Genomic DNA, 21869 nt, shown 5'->3' on the forward strand with positions numbered 1-21869 from the left:
TTCATTTGTCTTTGCAAAACCATACAATGGGCGGTTTATTGATTATTTTCCCTATATAGCTTGTTTTGATGTCTTATATATATACATGAGCATGTGCTTGGTTTCCTTGTTGGGTCAAATGCTTGGCTCTTGGAGATGATGGGCTGATGACAAATGAAATCCCCGTATTCCCTTTTGTTTTTTCTCTTTTTTTATTTGACTGGGAAGAAATGGAACTTCTAAGATAAGGAGTCGCAGCTTAGTTAGGGGTTGTCTAGATTTAGTGTTTTCAATCACTCATCACCCTATTTTCATCACTCATCACTCAAAAACTCTGAGTCCCATGCATGCACCCCTTGTTTGGATTAATTTCAACTATCTATTTCCATCACTCATTACTCAACAAATTGAGTGATGAGTGATAGAGAATGAAAACAAAAAACCTTGTTTTTGAGTTATCAAAACAGAGTTATGGTGGCACAATGGTAATTTCCCTCACATAATGGGACCCACAGTCATAGTGTTGTCACGTCACAATTCAAGCTTTACTCCCCACCAACGATCATAATTTATTTTCAGACCAACCTTTTTTTCTATACATCACACTTCATTTTCTTTTTCTTCAGCTCCCAAACCCACTACTCTACTCCCTCCCATTCCGATCTAAGACTCCATCTGAAGGAGAAGTTGGTGCTGGTCGGTCTCTTCATCTAGCGTCCTCTACTCTTCTACACAGATAAATTGAGTATGCTTCAAACATATAACAACGAAAATGAAGAGTTCAATCAAATGCTTGAAGGTTCAAAGAAATGCTTAAAAGTTGGAACCAAAACCAAATTGAAGAACATAGTCAATAGCATCCATAGTAAAGTTACAAACTAGAATCTACAGTGCAATTAACTCATCAAACTACAAGCGTACTTGATACAGAACCAGTAGTGAAATTCAACTCAATAATCAACTTAATTCCTTTGCCATATTTTCACCCTTTTATTTCCTCAGCAACAACACCCATATGGTAAATTCCAATCTCTACCTGTTGAGGTCTAAAAAGTTATCATACTGTACCAAAGCCCAGAGTGGCACAGTAAGTTAAACTCCATGGGAAAAAAATAATAATAAAATGCTTGAGCTCACAACAAGGAAAAAAAAAGGATGGTAGGCTCAAATCCATTAAAAAAGGATTTAAGCCCAAAACCCGCGAAAGGATAGGCCTTAAAAAACGAAGGGACGAAAGGAAGAAGCCCAGCCTGTCAAAATCACAAAATCAAAAGGGAGTCCAGTGATAAGAACTGGGCCGCGATACCCAAGGACTGCCAGAAGCCTGGGGTCCTTGGAAAATGTAGCAAAGATGGGATGAGATTAAGAAAGCTCAAAAGAAGTGCCCAGAAACACAAGGAACGAAGAACTGATACATCCTTATCAACCACCCAATGATGCAGAAAGGAATCAGAGAGCTTGGGGACTAACAATTCATGAACAAAGGACTGATACCTCGGGGAACCCAGAAAGAAGAACCATGAAGGGAAGTAGTTGGGAAAACTTTCAACCTGGCAGAGATGGAATTAGCTTACTCAAGAAAAATGACAAAAGGAAAGGTAGCCAAAAAAGCTGAATCTGAAAAGGTGAGGTGTAGAAGCCTTGAAGGAAGAGAGATTAGAGGTCAGCTCTCTAGGGACACCCCAGAACGGTAAGTCCGCAAGAGGCTTTTGGGAAAAAAGTACCAAAAGAAGAAAATTGTGAGAAACAAGGAAAGGACCGGCCACCAAAGTTGCTGGCATAACATGGGCTTTGGTACCCAGGGGAGCAAAGGAGGGGAATCAGTGGTACCCCAGAACCTTAGGATGACACTATAAAAGGGGAAGCATCCAACACTAGAAGGACATTCAGCAACAAATAATTAGAACGAAATCACTAAGAAAACTCTGTTAAAAAACTCAAAGAAAGTAGTAAAAGAAAGAGAAATATCACCCGGTATCCTAAAAACAACCACTGTAGAATATACTTGGATTCAAAGGGATTCAAACTTTGCAAGTCTTAGAGGCTTGGAGAGCCATCTAAGTATGTAATTTTCGAGCTTATTTGAACCTTGAAACATGTCTTAGTGAGCACATTGTAATTCACAATTAAGAAAAGTAATGAAATATCTCACATAATTTTAAGGATCCCTAGCATTTATTTCGAGTCTTTTTTTATTACATTGCTCCTTTACTGTTTCTTGCTATTCCATACATATATATTTCCTTTTGCTAGTATGTATGTATTGTAGGATTCTTGCTCTGTGCACCACTTGGTTTGTAATCAGCCTATTTAGCTGCAGTGAACCAATCCCAGTCCCTTGAAACAACAACTAAAAGGCCCAGGGTCCTTGCTTTTACTTGGGCCTGGACACTGTCCAAAAAAGGACCCTCACACTACCCAATACTCCCAGCCAACATGAAATCCCAACCGAATCATTACAATTTGAAACCAATACCACGTCAAAAAGAAAACCCATGTATACTAGTATCCATTCCTCATTTCACCGATTAACATAGACACATAAACAACAACAACAATAAAGAAATAAACTCTATTGAATACCATGACATACCCAGAAAAATATGCTCATTTTTTGCCTAAAATTTCAGAAAAGATGAGAGAAAAATTCATAACTGCTCTTGGTAATTTTCCTCTGAGCCAAACACCTCGCAAACGAAGGGGTAAGTGGGACGGTGATCGGAACTCTATGAGAAACGAAGGGGTAAGAGTGATGGTGAGTGTGAAAGCTTCAACAGTTGATGCAGTGAGCTAGGCGGTCTAATTCCTCATATTGTTGACCACCACCGATTTGATCGAGGAGTAGAACACGCAGTGGAGTTTTCTAGGTTCAGTTTCAAGGCTGAGGATTACAAAAGGAGGTCTACAACTACTTTCTAGGTTCGGTATCAGGAATAAGGTCGGAGGAAGACTATGTACAGCGAATTTCTGGCTTCGACGTAGTTGGGTGAGGGTGGAGAAGTTCCTAGGAAGGGTTCAACGCAACTGGGTTATAGGGGCGGAAGGAAATAAGAGTAAAGGAGAATATATGGGCATGATGGGCTTCACGAGTAGCCATTTTGTGGCACTGCACAATGCCCAGTCTACGGGTCCCAATTTTTTTAGCTTTTTAGGTTGAAAATATAACTGGGTTTTAGGTTCCAAACGAGCTGTATGAGATATTTCATCATTATTGGGTGATAGGAAATGAGTGATGAGTGATGATTGATGATATTTAAATGATGAGTGATGAGTGAGCATTTTTTTTCACCCAAACATCCCCTTAATTTCTTATTTTCTTAAGCAAATATGAAGGGTGATTCGACTAAGCAATTGACCTTTCCTAATATGCCTCCGCTAATAGAAAATGGATGTAAATATATAGGTGAAAACACTATTTTAGTCCTTATAATTTGAGGTCATAGTCAATTTGGCCTCTACATTTTGATAGCCGTCAATTTGGTCCCCGTTATTTTCAACTTGCAATTAATTTGATCCCTACCATTAAGTCACTAACAGAAAATGACTAGGTGGCAAACGGCTTGCACTGTTGGCATACTTAATATTAAAAAATTAAATAAGATGCTGACTTGTTTAAATTTTATGGCCACATCAACACTAAGATGGCAAAAAAAGCCCTGTCATCTTTTAAAAATAATTTTCTGGGTTTGGAAAAGAACAGTGAAGAATGTGAGAAAATAAAATGAAATTTTAAAGAAATTGTGAGAAAACTAAAAGAAAAAATAAAGAAAAGAAAATTATTTTCAAAAGTGACGTGGCTTTTTTAACACCCCCGGCCTTTAAAAAAAAATGTGATTTTTTATGGAGACCCATGTGACCCCACCTACCCCATTAATTCCCCACCACTCATTTTTCTCAAAATATCTCCCTCTTTGGCCGGCTAGCTCTCTTCTTCTTACTTTGTTCTATTTTTTCTTTTTCATTTTGTCTCAAACACACAACATTCCTCTCTCACACTCCCTCACTCTCCCACCGGTGCATCACTCCACCACCTCAACCATCATCTGCCGACAAGTTTTACCGGAAATGCTCCGTAAGAACCTCTTAAGCTCCTACATCCCATCTTATTTAAGATAAGAGCTCTTTTTTTTTTTGGTGGGTTTTCATATTTTGCTAGAGGTTCTTCTAATCTAAGTTTTGGAAGTGATATTCATGTGTTTATGTATATGGGTTTTGTTTTGGTGGACATATTTAGTGAATGGTTGTGGATTTTGTACAATGGTAGCCATTTGAGGTTTACCCATGGTAGAGATTTTGGTGTTTTTGCTTTCTAATGTGAAACGTTTGTTGAATCTAATTTTTATTGTTTATTTGGAGCTAGTGGAGGATTTAGATTTGGGGTTTGTAATGGTGGATATTGTTATATATGTTGTTGTTTTATGGGTCTCTTGAAAATGGTATGTACATATTGTGGAAGAAATTCATAAGTGTTAGGATATCTTATGGTAAAGGAGAAGGCTTTGAATGACATGATTATAAATTGGAGTTTATACCTTGTATATTAAATCATTTAGTAGCTTTGGAAGCAGATACATTACTTGTGCGGCTAAATACATAGGCTTGCCTAGTTAATTGCTTATCCAGTGATCTCTAATTCTTAGCTAGATGCAATACCAAGCTAGATACTTATCGTGATAGGTTTGCTTGACATTGTTTAGATTCTAGCTAACCCCCCTTTGGAGCTTTGGATATAGGCTTTTGCGGGTTGCAAGGTAAGTAGCTTTTTAATGGGATTTTTGTAAAATAACCATGTTGCATAAACGTTATTTTTGGGTCAAACTTTTCTTAAAATATATTGTGTTGTGACCCTATTATATATGACTATTATGAAAAATGAATCATTATTGCACTAAAGTATTTTATGGTTAAACCCATTTTGGAACATCACTCATGGTTTTCCTAAAACATACTATGTGTACTATTACTATTAATCTTTTATGAAAAACGCATGAAGCATTGAAAGTACATCATATTTCTTATTGCATATGGGGGAAATGCATGACTTGTTAGCATGGAAAAGATTAGCATCTTTGATTAAATTCTTGAGAATAGATTTTATGAATTTATTGTATTATTTGAAATATTTAAAGATGCTTTATCTTGACTTGTGATAATTGGGAAAATTGATACAAAATCTTCTTGACAAGAAATGAGTTTGAAGACTTTGAGAACCTTGTAAATATATTGGGTATTTCAAAGGTTTTTGTGAAACTACTTGAAAGTGAACTGTGCTTTGATTTCATGTAAACTGTGAGTTCTTCATGTTTTACCCTTGAATTGTGACATGTGATTACCTAGTGATCACCCAGCTAGATACTATAGTCTAGTGACATTGGTATCTTAGCACCCATCTTTGTGATGGTTATGAGTTCTGGCTTTATGTTGGCATGTGAGTTCCAGCTTTGTGTTGGCGATGAGTTTTGACTTTGTGTCGGCAAATTAGTTCTAGCTTTGTGTTGGCAATGAGTTCCGGCTTTGTGTCCGCAGATTAGTTCTAGCTTTGAGTCGGCGATTGTCATGTGGCCTTGGGTTAGATTTTCTAGTTTTGGAACGATGTTATTATTGCTCACAATATATAGTATGTAGTTTCATATTGAGATATTTTTAAAAAGCTTTGTGCTATATTGTTTCAATCATTCTTGTCATTTTATCCATGAAGATTGATTTTGTAGAAATTAAGTGAAAAGCCCAAAAGTGTAACGTGTTTTGTGTTTTGTAAAAATGCTAATTATCATGAGACTTGCATTTCCTTCACCCCCATTAATTATGCTACTTAGTGGGTTTTATCTCATCTCATTCTTTTACAAACTTTTCAGAGTAGCAACGATCGTTTTGAGACAGGTTTTTGTGGCTAGCAATAATTAGATTAACTGCTGATGGAGGCTGTACCTTTTGTGATGGAGATATTTAGACGATGTACATCTTAGAATAGGCTTGACTCATTTTTTTATATATTATAATGGTTATGACTTTATTTCCACTGATGAGACAAGTTAATGACATGTAATTATATTTATTCAGACTTTCATTCTTTTGTGGTCAATGGTCCTTTTAATTATTGTATAGAGTTCTGACTTACTTTGAAAGTATATTTAATGAAATTATTATGAATATTCTTGATGTTGGTACTTAGCATGGATTATTTGGATTGATTTGTCAAAAAGGAAAAATATACAAGTACCTTTGCATTGTATTTCTCATGCTTTGGACCCTTTTGAGTTCAAGGCATGACAGATATGGCCATAAAATTTAAACAAGTCAGCATCTTATTTAATTTTATAATATTAAACACGTCAACAATGCAAACCGTTTGTCATATAGGCATTTTCTGTTAGTGACTTAATGGTAGGGACCAAATTGATTGCAAGTTAATAATAACATGGACCAAATTGACTGCTATAAAAATGAAGGGACTGAATTAACTATTATCCCAAAATATAAGGACAAAAATAGTGTTCCCCCTCCCCCCCCCCCCCCCCCCCCCCACACAAAACACACACACACACATACTAGTAATTTTATTCTTTAGGCCCATCGAAAATTTGAACACCTTTTTTGTCTACAACAGAGCTATGAAATAAAGAAGCTTGGTTCTATTTGAAATTAATGTCTCACAGACTTGAGAGTAATGGTTTTTTTTTTTTTTTTTTTTTTTGTTGGTAAGTTGAGAGTAATGTTTTGTGTACTATAAATTTCTTCTTCTTTCTTTTTAAATTTTTTTTGACTGGGAAGAATACATATCAATAATTAAACATGTATGATGTATACATGATGAGTGTTTGGTTTTACACCTAAATATCATGATACACAGATTAGGCAGCCTAATAGTAATACAGGAGAAAATGAAGTATTTGGTAGTCCAATATCTACTTTTCCCTCACTCCATCCAAGGATGACACAATTTGCTAGTTCGGATCTCCCTTTCTCCCTCTCCTTTTGAGTCAAAACCTCACTTATAATTATAAAAGAATAAGGTTCCTGCTTTCCAATTCTTCAATATTGAAGCCTCTCTCAAGCGTTCCTCAGTTAAGCTGGAATTTTCTGATTTTGCAGCAATTAAGCGCTTGCGTTTTTCTTTTAGTGCCAATATATCTTTATCGATTTTATCCAGACCATTGTCTACTTCTTTTTTAACACGAAGACCAAGGTAGGCCTGCATAACTCTCTTCAAACGGTCAAAGGCAAATTGAATTTTAAATTTTGCGAATTGTAATATCCTCAACGTTGTCCACCACTTGAGAAGCAAATCTTCTGTGATATCCACAACTTTGGTGTTCATCATGCTATATATACTCTCACATAACATGTTATATAAATACATTTTAACCCTTGGCCTTAACATGGACATGGTACTAATATCCCCATGTTTGGAAAGCAAGTGCTCAAGGATAGGGGAAAACCTCTGGATAATCTTGCAAGAATTTTTTTTCTAAATAACAATAAATATTAAAAATTTTAGTTAATTGTCATGTTTCAAAACAATGTTGAAAACTAGCATCTCGAGTGTCTAAAACTCGAGTTCCAAGATAAAAATCGAGTTTTTAAGTCTCGATTTGTAAGCGGATTAGTTTAAAGTGGGAAAAAATTAAGCTGAAAATCGAGTTTTAAAGACTCGATTTCCATAAATTGAATAAAAACGCCGCTATAGGTTTATAAAACGTTACTATAGGGCTTAAAAACGCCACTATAGGACTCCATAAGTCTGTACTTGCGAAAAAAAATTTCCAGGAAAACGCCGCTATAGGGATTTAAAACGTCACTGAAAGGCTTAAAAACGCCACTATAGGTGAAATTTTTTTCGCATAAAACTCAAGTCTTAAAGACTCAAGATCTATGTGGCCTTTTTCTAGTATGGATCTCGAGTTTCTAAAACTCAAGATGCTACTTTCCTTTATTGTTTCAAACGTTGCCTAACTAACTATATACAATTCTTTTGCATTGCTGTTTTACACATTACCTCCTTGATTTGTAATCTCCAACACTAGCTACCTCTTCTTTAGGAGCCCACTTAGAGTTGACATCGGGATCCTTCTTTACACTATTAAATGGTGCAGGAATCTTTCCACCACGATCAAGAACCTTCATGAATTGTGTGTAATTCTTGTCAGAAAGAAGGAAAACTTCAAGTTCACTTTCTTCTTTTTTATGGTCATCCTCTTTAGCTGTATCTTTTTTCGTTTCTACAACTCTCAAAATACCATTCAATTGCTCAATCTCATCTTTACTCCAAGATTTCAAAATATCATACCAAGTCTCTGTTGTCTTGACTTGTTCTTTCTTTTGCACCATCTCCTTGGCCTTTTTTTTGCAAATCAACTTACCAGAATGTCCGAGAGTACTCCTCAATTCTAAATCTCGATACTCTCCCTTTAGCGATGATATTATCCATAAACCAACCAGATATTAAGTCAAGAGTAAGAACCAAAAGTATAATGTTAGACAAAGGAAGCCATCATGGTGTAAAAGACCCAAAAAAAAAAAAAAAGATAAGTATATGTATTGGTATTTTTCCATAATCTAATAATGTGATCTAATTATTGAGGCTTTAACTCCACTTTTGCTGCTCTTGTCCACCCACCCCCCAAACACACTTTATGTTGGTCAAACATTTTAGCTGACGGTTACCTACGTTTTGAGCCTTACTATAAAGGCTAAATATGTAAGATAAATTAGCATAGATTTTAGTTCTTTTTCGTTTTACAATAGTTTTAGTTTTAATTTTTTCTTTTTTCTTTTTGGGAGAAAAATACTGAAATATTATAATAATAAAAAACTAGCTAGAATCAGCTAAAAGTACATCATTAAGATATGAAGGAATATCCTTCATCCATACTAACAAACCACTAACATTGCATTTCTAGCTAGGTTGTGAGGTACATGTACTCATAATTATTTGAAGCAACATGAAAAAAAAAAAAAAAAAGGAGAAAATATTCAAGGTATTTTGTTATAAAAAGTCATTAAATTCTACCTCCATTATTAATGAGTTTTTAAATTTAGTAATTATGTAATTGAATAAGCTTTTTTTTTTTATACAAGATAGAGATTCTAGTCTAATCTAATCTAAGTGTATATGTGTCTGAAACTTCCTCCTAGAAACTTAAACTTTGGCCCTTGCCCCTCATGGGTGCGTGATGGTGATAAGCTTTTTTTTTTTAAAGCAATGGATTGTAAATAAATCTCTTTTAGGTTCAAAACTATATTCAATAAGCCATATATAACTTGCAGAACGTCTTGAGAAGTAAGTAGTTTTCAAGTTTTGCCTTGACTTCACTTTCTACACTGCCTTACATTTTGTACACTCTACATATAACCACGGGATAAGATAATTTCCCTAATAAATTCAAGTCTTATGTCTGTTCATATAACCGTTCAATAGAACCTCGTAATTGCATTTGACTTTGTAATTAATGTCTCAAGATAATAACTAAACTTCTATGACACATAGTATAGAATGATGCATTTCTAGAGAATAAAATGAAGGAACTCATGTTGAATGGGTGATGCATATATGCATATGAATGTGTGATGCTTATATGCAATCTGAAAAGAGGGGAAAAATGAATGAATTCATTCATTTTTCCCCTCTTTTCGAAGGAACTCAAAAGAGAAAATTGTTGATTGTTAAAATCTCTTCAGCGTAATTAAGTCTACTTCTTCTAAAGATGACTAATCCTAATTATTATGCTCAAGAAATTTTAGAAAACAAATTATACATTATACTGTATTACAAATTATTGCATATTCTTATGCATTGCACATGTTTGCAGTTTTTGCTTTAGTAATTGTATATTTGAATCTGATTTTTAAAGCAAGGGCTTGCAAATAAATCTCTCTTATGTTTGAACTTACATTCAATAAACCATCTACACACCCGCTCTTAATGTTAAGGATTGTAGGGAATTAACACGAAATTCCCAACCTGTAAGAAACAAAAATAGAGAAAACACACGCCAATGAAAAATAATCACACGCACAAGATAGTATTTACATGATTTGGCAATTTGCCTATGTCTACAGAATTGCAGGGATTTCACTATTATCAGGAAAAAATACAAGTGCGGCAGTACAATTTTTCTCTCTCTCAAAACTACATCAAGAAAACCCTAATCACCAAAATAACGGTTTATAAATCATGTGCACAGGATTCACAATAGGCTACAAAATGGATCAAAAATCACGCTCTATGGACTAAGCCTCAGAAAATCTCCCATTAAAAACCACTCAACATTATTTTGGGTTGGGTTATCATCCGAATCAAATATAACTAGGCTCCACAAAGCCCAACAAGGATTAAGTAGTTTCTACAGTTTTACCTTCTTAACACGCTCTACGCTATGGTTAAAAGATTAGTTTTTGGAAGCAGACATTTAACAAGCCTAGTTCATTAATGTTATGCCATCGTTATTATTGATATGTTCACAATACAAGCTATCTAGAATTCTTAGTCATAAAGAGTAAAGTTATATGAATTTGGAAACAACTAACAGTGATTTCAATTCTGGTATGAAAATGTCTTAACTAGAATAGGTTATGCTTTAACTTCCAGATCTTTCAAAATATTAAGATTGTATATCACCTTACCTCAGAGATGACACATTTCACTTCAGCAACAAATTGACATTCTGCACAATAATAAACGGGCAATTGTGAATCTCTTTCTTCCTCACAAGCATGACAATAGAATTCATCTGTCTCATCTTCCACTTCCTCTTGAACAGGTGAATTTGTAAGGACGAGAGGATGTATATTATGATCTTTGTGTTTAACGGTATATGGTAAGGGACCACAGTGAAGATGGAGATTGACAGAACAATAGAGACAAGTGAAAGCATATAATTCACTAATACAGGAATTGCAAGTGCTGCACCAAAGTCTATTATTCTCTATATTTCCTTCCCGGAATTGTAGAAGGTGAGTGTGACCTTCGTACTTTATGGCAGGCATCATTACAGTACTGCATTCAGCATGCAAGAAAAAATTGCAATCGTGACCCTGACAAATGTAGCCGGACTTTTGGTAATAATGACTGCCAGACTTGCAACAGGCCTTGCATTAGTTACCTTCTAGGGTAAGAGTAAGAGGGTGGTATGGATGGAACTGATGGCAGATCTGTTGCGGGAACTTATCAAGGCATGATTTGTGAAAGTGAATGTTATTACAGTATTCACAAACATAGGTAGGACCTGTGCAGCGTTTGTCACATATACGGCAGCAATATTCGATTTTTTTATCATCGACCTTGTTGTTACGGAATGATAAAGGATGTCCGTGGAGGAAATGCTGAATCAAACTTTCAGATTTGATAGTGGTGGGCAATAGAGCGCAGGCAACATCCATCACAAAATTGCATTGTTTACAGTAATAGTACCAATAAATCGTCGAAGAACTTGTGCAAGCTTGGCAAAAGGTTTTTCGATGCGATGGTGTAAAAGAGAGGGTGAGAGAATGGGGATGAAAGAAGTGTTGGATCTGTGGTGGCAAGCTCCTCTCAAAACATGATCCGTCATGGATAAATAAGCGACATGGGATGCAACCATAGATTTGATGATGATCTGAGCAGTGTTCTAGACATACGGTGCACTTATAACGCCGGTTGGGCACCTTCTCAAAGAGTTGTAATGGATGGTGTTGGTGGTTTGGATGTGTACGAAGTTTCTCTAGCCCTTCTTCTATTACCTTTACCGTCCCCATCATAGCGCATTCACGATCAAGGTCGAAATTGCAATTGTTGCAGCGGTAGACGAAGCCCGAGAAATCCATATCATCCCTACAACCATTGCACTGAAAGCGATCAGAGCTGCGAGGTCGCTGTAGGGTAAGTGGGTGTGTTAGGTGAAACGGGCTTTGCACCTCTCGCGGAAGCTTTGCACATGATTCGTGTAGGCTGTATCTACATCCCTTTCTGCAAATGTAGGTCTCACCATGGCAGTATTCTCTGCATGCCTCGCATAAGATCTGATCAGCTCTCTTTACATTACTCAGCGACAACAAATGATAAAGGTGATCGAAATGTTTAATCTCCTCCATATCTCTCTCCTGTATTTTTCTCCCAAATCACCGAATATCAATATGAGCATTTATTTAATTATATTCAAAATATATATATACATACATATAATAAAAACAAGAAGAATGAGAGTGACTTTGATTCCTTCCTTCCTTGTGTCCGTTTCTTTTATCTTATAGAGTAAGTTAGTCTGCTTTTTAGAATTTATTTGCGTGAGGTAAAATGGATTTTACGCAATTGGCCAGCTTACTTGCAGCTTTCGCGCGCTTAATTAGGTGTCAGACAAAATGTGAATTTAACAAACAACGCAACCTATGAGGTATTGATTCTTAGTTTGGTATCATTATCTAATGCTTGTTGCTAAGTCCAAGCAACCTATATGCGAGCTGATTCTTGATTCTATTTTTTCTAATTTCACCATTTAATTTTGATTCCAAACAACTATCCTTATATGCGATCCATATTGTTTTATTCATTTTTTATTTCCGAAACACGTACGAATCAAAATACTAACAAGTAGTTCCCGTCAAAAGTTGGCTCTCTAAAATTTTCTTCAACGAACTCAGCAGCCAAATAGAATACATGTGATCAATATGGTGACATTTTTGCCTTGGATTACTAGTTTGCCTGCCTTATGCTATGCACAACACTAAAGATCTGACTAACGTCCATGGGCAATCCAAACACCATTGCAAAATTTTAATTAAAATAGCTCATGATTAGAACAATATATTAAGCAGAAAAAATAAATTGGTAACAATATCAACCTCCAAATTACACTGCTCTACAACAAGGCAGCTTGGTCTTATTTGAAGTTAATCTTTATCACAAACATGGGAGTAATGTTATGTGTTTAATAAATTTTGTGCGTGGATAAATTAGTGTTATATTATTCAGTTAAAATGAAATTTCTATTTGATAAACTAAAGCGGTAGTTTTTCAGTTATATAAAGCATGTGTAGAACTTGCATATACAATTTCGCAAGACATATGGCCGCAATATTCTAAGAACGGAGAGACCAAGAGTGCCCTAATTAAATGCCTTAATAAAAATGTGTGCATATATGTTTCTATTAAAAATATAAAATATAAAATAAAAATAAAAATAAAAGAGGTGGAAATGCATTTTTCTTCCTTACATTTTGACACAATTTTCATTTTGGTTCCTACTTTTTATTTTTACCACATTTAGGCTGAGTTTGGATCCACGTTACGTTTGCTGCATTTTAAGTTTCCTGCATTTTCCTTTTTTTTTTTTTTTTTCACACCTTTTCCCCCAACAAGCGATACTGTTCATGTACGGTACATAAACAGTAGCCGCAACTTTTGACCGGTCTTCCGTGAACAGTGCATCCGTGCACTGTTCACGGACCCACAAATTTCATTTTTTATCAATTTTTTCATTAAAAATGGGTCTCACAGTACTATTCACACATTTAAAAATTATTTTGATACAGTATTTTCAGTTTTCAATTTCAGCAAAATAAGTTCTATCCAAACAGACCCTTAGTCCCTATTTTGAAAATTGCCATCTGTTTCAATCCCTATCGTCAATTCCCTAAGGGAAATATCCTACGTGATTAACAGAATGCATTATTGGCACTCGGAATGCCTACGTGGCCATTAAAATAATAATAATAAATTTTAATTAACATTAAAAAAGTCCATGCCAGCTTTTAAATAATAATAATAAAAAAAAACACATTAGACATTAAAAAAAATTGAAAATTTCTTATTTTTTTTAAAAATAAAATAAGATAATTAAATCTTTTTTTTTTATTCCATTCATTAATTTTTTTGAAGAACATCATCATGTTCTTTGTATTCTTCCCCAATACATGACTTATATTCTTAGCAAATTAATCCTTATTTTCTTGTCTTTTTTTTTTTTTTTGCTTTTCATTATTTTATTAAGTATTTTCTTGGCAACCAAACAAATTCTCATTCACAAACCCAAAAAATTCTCACACACACACACACTCTCTAAGGAAAAACTTCAAACCCAACACTTCCTTATCAAACCGGTTCCACTACCCTTCCAAAACTTTCTCAAACCTCTCTCTCTCTCTCTCTTCCAAAACTCTCAAAACTATCTTTCGAACTCCATGGCGGGCCTCCTTCACTCATCACTGCTGCCGCCACCACAATCGGTAGTGGTTCTTTATTTTCTTTCTCTAACGGTTCCTCTTCTATACATCTCTTAATCGCTCAAACTCATACCCAAATGGCTCAAACTTAGACCCATATTGCTCAAGCTCATCCTTTCTAGATTCTATCTCATAGATCGGTGTTTTTCTCTCTCAGATCGATGGGTCTCTCTCAAATCGGTGGGTCTTTCTCTTTCATCTCTCTATCTCTCAGCTTGGTGGTGGAAATCACGGTTGAGATAGATGGTCGTGTATTCCGATGATCTAGGTTTGTGGCGGATTGGTGAGCTTGTGGGTTGTGATTCCAATGAGTGGGTTTTCAAGTTGGAGATTTGGGTTTGTGGCGAAATGGTGGGATCTAAAGGATGGTGGAGATCAATGGGTTTTCGAGTTGGAGATCAGTGGGTTGGTGGGTTCAAATTTCTGGGTTTGCAAATCGATTTTTGGGTTTGATTTTGGTAGGTGTATGTTGATTTCTGGGTTTTGAATATTGGTGGGTGTATGTTGATTTCTGGATTTTGGTTGGTGTATGGTTATAAAGAAAGTACTAGAAAGACAAAGAAAATAAGGATTAATTTACTAAAGACAGGAAGAACACAAAGAACATAAACACAAGATCTTCCAACAAAATAATGAAAAGAAAATTTTATTTTAATTATTTAATAATTAAATAATAACTAAAAATTTATTTTATTTTAAAATAATTAAAGAAAAGTAAAAAGAATGACGTGGCTTTTTTTAAACATAAAAATACTGATGTGGCATTATTTAAATGTCAAATTAAAATTTTTATTATTATTTTAATGGCCGCATAGGCATTCTGAGTGCGAACAATGCACTCCGTTAGTCACGTAGGATATTTCCGTTAGGGAACTAATGGTAAGGACCGAAACGGATGGCATTTTTCAAAATAAGGACTAAATATGGTAAAAATAAAAAAGTAGGAACCAAAACGGGAATCGAGCCAAATGGTAAGGACGAAAAGTGCATTTCTGCCTAAAAAAAATACTTATTACTCTAAAAAGCTATTTTATATACTTTACCAACTCATTTAACAATACACCCAACATCCCATTTTCTTTTTGTTACATACAACATATTAAAATAATATAAAATAGGGATAATTACACATAACCCACCTGTGGTTTGGGCAAAAATCAATTTGCCTACCCGTGATTTGAAAAGTGTCACTTAACCCACCTGAGGTATGTTTCTGTCAATCTCCGTAACTTACCTTGGTCTCTGCCGTTACAAAAACACCTTTTAACCCCAAAACTCAAAAACTTTTCAAGAGAGAGACCTGAGGTGAGATCAACTTGTTCTTCGTGGTTTGGAGTGTTTGAAGGGAGAGAAAACACTTGTTTTGCATCATCGAAGCTAGGCAAGGTATGTGTGACTACTGTTCATCATGACCCACCCACGTATTTGTGTTTGTTCTCAATTTAGGGTTTCAGATTTTGTTCAAGTGCGAACTTACTGTGTGAAAGTCTAAATTTGTACTTCCCAGGAATCGTGTTATGTTGATATGCCTTCATCAAGTGGTAATTTCTCGGGTTCATGTGGGCATATGTGTAATGAGCAGACTTGTGTTTTGAGAACAAGTTTGAGTTTGTATAATTTTGGGAGGAGGTTCTTGGGTTGTAGGCATTATAAGGTTGGTCCTAAGTGTCCTTTCTTTGTTTGGGTTAATAACTCAACCTGTCCTCGTGGGAATGAAACTGCACCTTTGACTTTAGAGAGGATGTCTAGGCTTCAGAGTGCTCTCCAACTTGCCAATGAGAGGGAAAGGACAGCTCTGGAAATGGCAAAAGAAACTAGGCAAATGACAGAAAAGGCTCTTGAAGAAGAAGCCAAAGCCAAGGAGAGGGAGAGAAAGGCTCGAACTGTCTGTGCAAAAGCTAAGGAAAAGGCCATGTTTGCTGAAGAGAAGCAGAGAATGTGGAAGTTTGCATGCATTTTGTCATGGATCTTTTTTGTTATTGTTATGTTGTTGTGTTTTGGCTCAATTGAGTTCTCTGGAGTGAAGAGACCTAGATTGTTGCCCTGAAGTAGTTAATTGGTTAGTAGAGATAGTTATGGCAATGGTGTTAATGAATTTGCATTGTAATAGCACTAGCCTACTGATATAATGTTTTGATGTGTCAATGAATGAAGAATTGGTCAATATTGAGTATTTTGTGCATACCATAACAACCATTCAATGGAAGAAGTATTGTTCATGCCACTAGTCTGTGGGCATATAATGAAAGAAGTATTGGTCAATTGTCAATGACCTGTGCATACCATAACAACCATTCCACAATAACAACTTTCATACACTATATTGGAAAAATATACTTGGACACAATCTATAGTAGCAATAAATAAACTTCTATATAATCTGGTTTGGACAAATAATGTTCCATACAGTTACTTGCGCATACCATAACAACCATTCCACAATAACAACTTCCATACAATCTATATTGGAAAAATCTACTTTGACACAATCTGTAGTAGCAATAAATAAACTTTCATATAATCTGGTTTGGACAAATAATGTTTCATACAGTTACCTGCGCATACCATAACAACCATTCTACAATAACAACTTCCATACAATCTATATTGGAAAAATCTACTTGGACACAATCTGTAGTAGTAATAAATAAACTTTCATATAATTTAGTTTGGACAACTATTGTTCCATACAAATTGTAATACCACAACTTCCATATAACAACTTAGAGTGTATTGTACCTTAATTACAAAAAAGCACATTCCAAGGCCAGCTACATATATATATATATATATATATACACACACACATACATATAATTGCTCAAAACAAGGTGATTGTTTTTTACACTAATTGATAATTACAAAAGCCAACAGTGGTCTTCACAAAAAAAAAAAACAAAAAGGTCCACATGTTCCCACTAGCTTTACTCCCAATGCTAGCATGTGTACCCACTAGCTTCATTCATTTCTTGCCTTTACTCTTTCCTCTTTCCACCCACTAAATTCATTTTTGGTGGCTTTTGTGCAGCAAGCTATCCTCTAGTGAGTCTAGTCCTCACACCACCAGTGCTCCTATTTGCATATGAAGGCTACAAAATAAAAAATAGATCCATTTGTTAAAAAATATCTCAGTCTATACAACCATCCAAGAAAGAGGTTACTCAACTAAATTACTTGTGAAGAACTTGGTAGGGTATCCCAGGTCTCCCTAGGTGTGTAAAACTCTGACTGTGAGGAAGAGAACCATCCTGCTCTCCTGTGAGATGGCCTAGCTTGATTTTCTTGCTGTGAGAATGAAGGCTGAATGGCAGACATCATGTTGTAGGTCTGGGTAGATTGCTGAGATGGTGGCTGGGGTGCAGGCTAAGGTGCAGATCTGGTACTAGGTGCAGGCACCCCTCCCCTTGCCTGCAACAAAACCTAGTTTCAATACATAAATACCTTTGTAAGTTTAAAAACAAGTTTTTTTTTTTTTTTTTTGCCATTTAAATCCCAATTACTTATAACTTTTTCTCTTTCAAGCCTCTGTCTCCTCTGCCATGGTGTCTCCCTAATGATACCAGCCTTGCACCCTCTTGAGTTATGCCCTTTCTTTTTGCATTTCTCACATCTTACAAGTTGTTCAGACTACTTGCATTGTAAGGGTTCCTAGGCTCATCAGAAGCCTTCTTTCTTTGCTTAAGTGGCCTGCCTGGTGGTTTGTATATGTGAGGTGCTAGGGGAGCAGGCTGTCCAGTCTCAACCCATTCTGACTGGCCAGGCATGGGAGGAAGTACTTCCTTGTATATCTCCATGTAAGTTTCTTTGAAGTAGTATAGGTGGGTATAGTCTTCTGGTGTCTCAATGTTTGTATAAATGGCTGTTATGGCATGTTTGCAGGGAATGCCATTTAAATCCCAAGACCTACAGCTACATGTCTTCTTGACAAGATCAACTACATGCCTCTCATACTGACTGCCTACCTCATAAAGGAAACTGTCAGCTAGGGTAGCACTAAATGGCTTACTTTCAACCTTCAATTTCTCCAACCTATCTTGTATGCTTGGACACAATTTTCCAGCATACTTTTGTATCCCTTCCCTTTTGTGTAAAGCCTAGTCATAATTCTAACCCTAATCCACTCCAACATTGCCAAGATAGGCTTGTCCCTAGACTTCAATATCATTGCATTAAAAGACTCACTCAAGTTATTTACCAAACAATCTGTTAAGGCCCTAGGAGTGAAGTGTGACCTTGTCCACTGTGCAGGTGCGATATCCCTTATGTACTGCATGCATCTCTCAAACTCCCTTACTGTTGTGGCAGCAGCACACCTCCACAGTGCATCCTTCAACTCCAATCCCTTGTGATCAACTTTGAAATTATTGTAGATGTGTTTCACACAGTATCTATGCTCCACAGTAGGGAATAGTGTTTCTATTGCAAGTATAAGCTCCTGCAAATAAACAAACAAACAAAACAGGTTAGTTCAGCAAACAAAGTAAACTATTCAAGTGTAACTGAACAAAACAAAACTTGCATACCTTTTGCCTATCAGAAATGAAAACCAACTGAAGCTCCTCTAACCTCCCTATATCATCAACAAAAATTTCCAAAAACCATATCCAAGACTCCCTGGTTTCTTGTTCCACAACAGCTATGGCTACTAGAAAAATGTTGTCATTTGCATCCTTGGCAGTGGCAGATAAGATTTGCCCACCAAATCTATGCTTTATGTGACAACCATCTAAACTTATAAATGGCCTGCATCCACCTAAAAATCCTACCTTCTGAGTATTGAACCTAACATATATCCTCTTAAATTTTGGCTGGGAAGTCTCATCAGTCATTTCTATCTGTAGTATAACCCTACTCCCCTTGTCTACAGTGTTTATCATTTGTGCATAGTCCCTAAGGACACCATATTGCAGTTGCTCATCTCCATTGATCAAATCCTTTACCTTTCTCTTTGACCTATACACTTGGTTTACACTTAGGTCAACAGATAAATTTTGCATCACATGGTTATGTACACCACTCACCTCCCAATTTGGATTTTTGCTAAAATCCTCAATGAACCTCTTAGCAACATAAGCTAATGTTGCTTGGCTGTTTTTAAAAGACTTAAGGCAAGTACAATCATCAGTCAAGGTCTTAATTTGAAATGTTAGCTCTCCACTTATTTAAGATGCATAACATCTCCACCCACACCCATTCTTGCAGTGAACTGATATTTTGGTCCTCTCATTAAGCTTGAATTTGATGTCAATAGGTTTTTTGATTGCATACTCTCTCAAATCAACTCTGAACACCTTTGCATTAGGAAACTTAATCTCCTTCTTAAGTACAACATTTCTCATGTCACTCTTAGCATTAAACTCTACCTGCTCAAGTACTTGCTCATCATCAGACCCATCCATACTTACCAAGTCATCCTCAAGGGCTGGCTCAGTCCACTTAGGGTCTGCATGAAATGTATTGCTTGATTCTGGGGTTGTGTGGGGTGCATTGCTTGATTCTAAGGCTGTATTGGGAGTAGAACCTTGTGGAACTAAGTTTTGAGCAGCAAATATGTCATCACCAAAGTCATCCCCCTTTAGACCTTCATTTAGCCAATCATCATCATCATCACCATCATTTCCTTCAACATTCTATTCTTCAACCCTTGCACTAACCTCAACATCCTGTTCTTCATCTCTTGCACCAATCTCAACATCCTCAACATCTTCTTCTTCATCATTCTCATCATCTTCATCATAATCACTCTCCAAATCTATTTCATCCCTTATTGCATCACCACCTACACCACCTACATCACCACCTGCACCACCACCTACACCATATGCCACTCCCCCTCCATCAGGATACTCAACTGCCAGTGGCTCCACATCTATGTCAGTATAGATTATGATTCTTTCAGCTGGCCATGCCCTATGAAGGGTAGTCATGTTCAAGACATCTGCATCTGTTTCTATGGCTCTTAAATCATCCTGTAGATCACCTTCAAGAAGTAAATACCTATATCTACTGTGTTCTTTAGGAGCACCAACTAGATGGCATAAATCTCGAATTTCAAAGAAACTCAACTTGTCAAGGTCAATCTATGTCAGTGTATGTACAGACCCACCCACATATTCAATGGTTGGCTCCTCCACAAACCAACATGAATTTCAATGTCAAATGTGAAGTCAACCATCTGCAATTAAAATAAGTAGTTTGTTTACACACTGACATGCAGAAAATGACAAGAAGCCAAAAGAGACAACAAGCCAACAAATTGACAACAAGACAACAACACACGGACAAAGGACCACATAAAGTACATGCAAAATTAGATTCCCAACAAATTCATAGGGACCACACTACCCACAGTTCACAAACAAGTGGAATCATTGACAAATAAACTTGATTCTTTCAGGTATACGCATTATATAAACAACCATAGCAGTACATTAGTTACATCCTAAGTGATTCTACATATAAATAGCAAAATGCACATTTAACATACAAAAAACTTTTAAATGTGCAGATGAACAGCAAAACCTAACTACGTGGGTGGGTCGCGATAAAAAAAATGACATCAAGAACCCAAATGCAAATGAACAACAGTTACACATACCTTGCCTAGTTTCGATGATGCAAAACAAGTGTTTTCTCCCCCTCCAAACACTCCAAACCACAAAGAACAAGTTGATCGCACCTCAGGTCTCTCTCTCGAAAAGCTTTTGAGTTTTGGGTGTTTTGATTCGTGTTATGTTCTATTTTGGGGTTAAAAGGTGTTTTTGTAATGGCAGAGACCGAGTGGGTTACGGAGATTGACGAAAACATACCTCAAGTGGGTTAAATGACACTTTTCAAACCACAGGTAGGCAAAGTGATTTTCGCCCAACACACGGACAAAGGACCACATAAAGTACATGCAAAATTAGATTCCCAACAAATTCATAGGGACCACACTACCCACAGTTCACAAACAAGTGGAATCATTGACAAATAAACTTGATTCTTTCAGGTATACGCATTATATAAACAACCATAGCAGTACATTAGTTACATCCTAAGTGATTCTACATATAAATAGCAAAATGCACATTTAACATACAAAAAACTTTTAAATGTGCAGATGAACAGCAAAACCTAACTACGTGGGTGGGTCGCGATAAAAAAAATGACATCAAGAACCCAAATGCAAATGAACAACAGTTACACATACCTTGCCTAGTTTCGATGATGCAAAACAAGTGTTTTCTCCCCCTCCAAACACTCCAAACCACAAAGAACAAGTTGATCGCACCTCAGGTCTCTCTCTCGAAAAGCTTTTGAGTTTTGGGTGTTTTGATTCGTGTTATGTTCTATTTTGGGGTTAAAAGGTGTTTTTGTAATGGCAGAGACCGAGTGGGTTACGGAGATTGACGAAAACATACCTCAAGTGGGTTAAATGACACTTTTCAAACCACAGGTAGGCAAAGTGATTTTCGCCCAAACCACAGGTGCGTTATGTGTAATTATCCCAATAAAATAATAGAAACAAAGAGAGAAAGAGAATGAATGAGAGGGAAAATTCTTAGATACTTCCAGATCATGGATGAATAGTATTTCCCATTTAACATTCTTGATAGATCCTATCATGAATTTAATAAGTGGATTCCACCATGAATGTGAAAGTAGAGAGCATTATTCTCCATGCTACCTTAGTATTACTTGAACAAGAGAGT

At 36.1% G+C, this 21869-nt stretch overlaps 1 protein-coding gene and 1 long non-coding RNA gene across 2 annotated transcripts; one reads left to right on the forward strand and one right to left on the reverse strand.

The window, feature by feature from the left end:
* Nucleotides 1-3910: 3910 nt before the first annotated feature.
* Nucleotides 3911-6131, forward strand: LOC126700033 (uncharacterized). The gene is made up of 3 exons (XR_007646976.1): nucleotides 3911-4051; nucleotides 4677-4730; nucleotides 5835-6131. It is a non-coding gene; the product is annotated as an uncharacterized LOC126700033 (long non-coding RNA).
* An 11655-nt stretch (nucleotides 6132-17786) lies between these two features.
* LOC126700879 (uncharacterized) lies at nucleotides 17787-20102 on the reverse strand. The gene is made up of 5 exons (XM_050399053.1): nucleotides 19830-20102; nucleotides 19366-19748; nucleotides 18699-19263; nucleotides 18371-18610; nucleotides 17787-18269 (listed from the first exon to the last, which is right to left on the reverse strand). The coding sequence occupies exons 1-5, from the start codon at nucleotides 20100-20102 to the stop codon at nucleotides 17787-17789; spliced, it is 1944 nt and encodes a 647-aa protein (XP_050255010.1).
* Nucleotides 20103-21869: the final 1767 nt, after the last annotated feature.

This window comes from Quercus robur, chromosome 9, assembly GCF_932294415.1.
Source record: "Quercus robur chromosome 9, dhQueRobu3.1, whole genome shotgun sequence".
In the NCBI taxonomy this organism is placed as follows: domain Eukaryota; kingdom Viridiplantae; phylum Streptophyta; class Magnoliopsida; order Fagales; family Fagaceae; genus Quercus; species Quercus robur.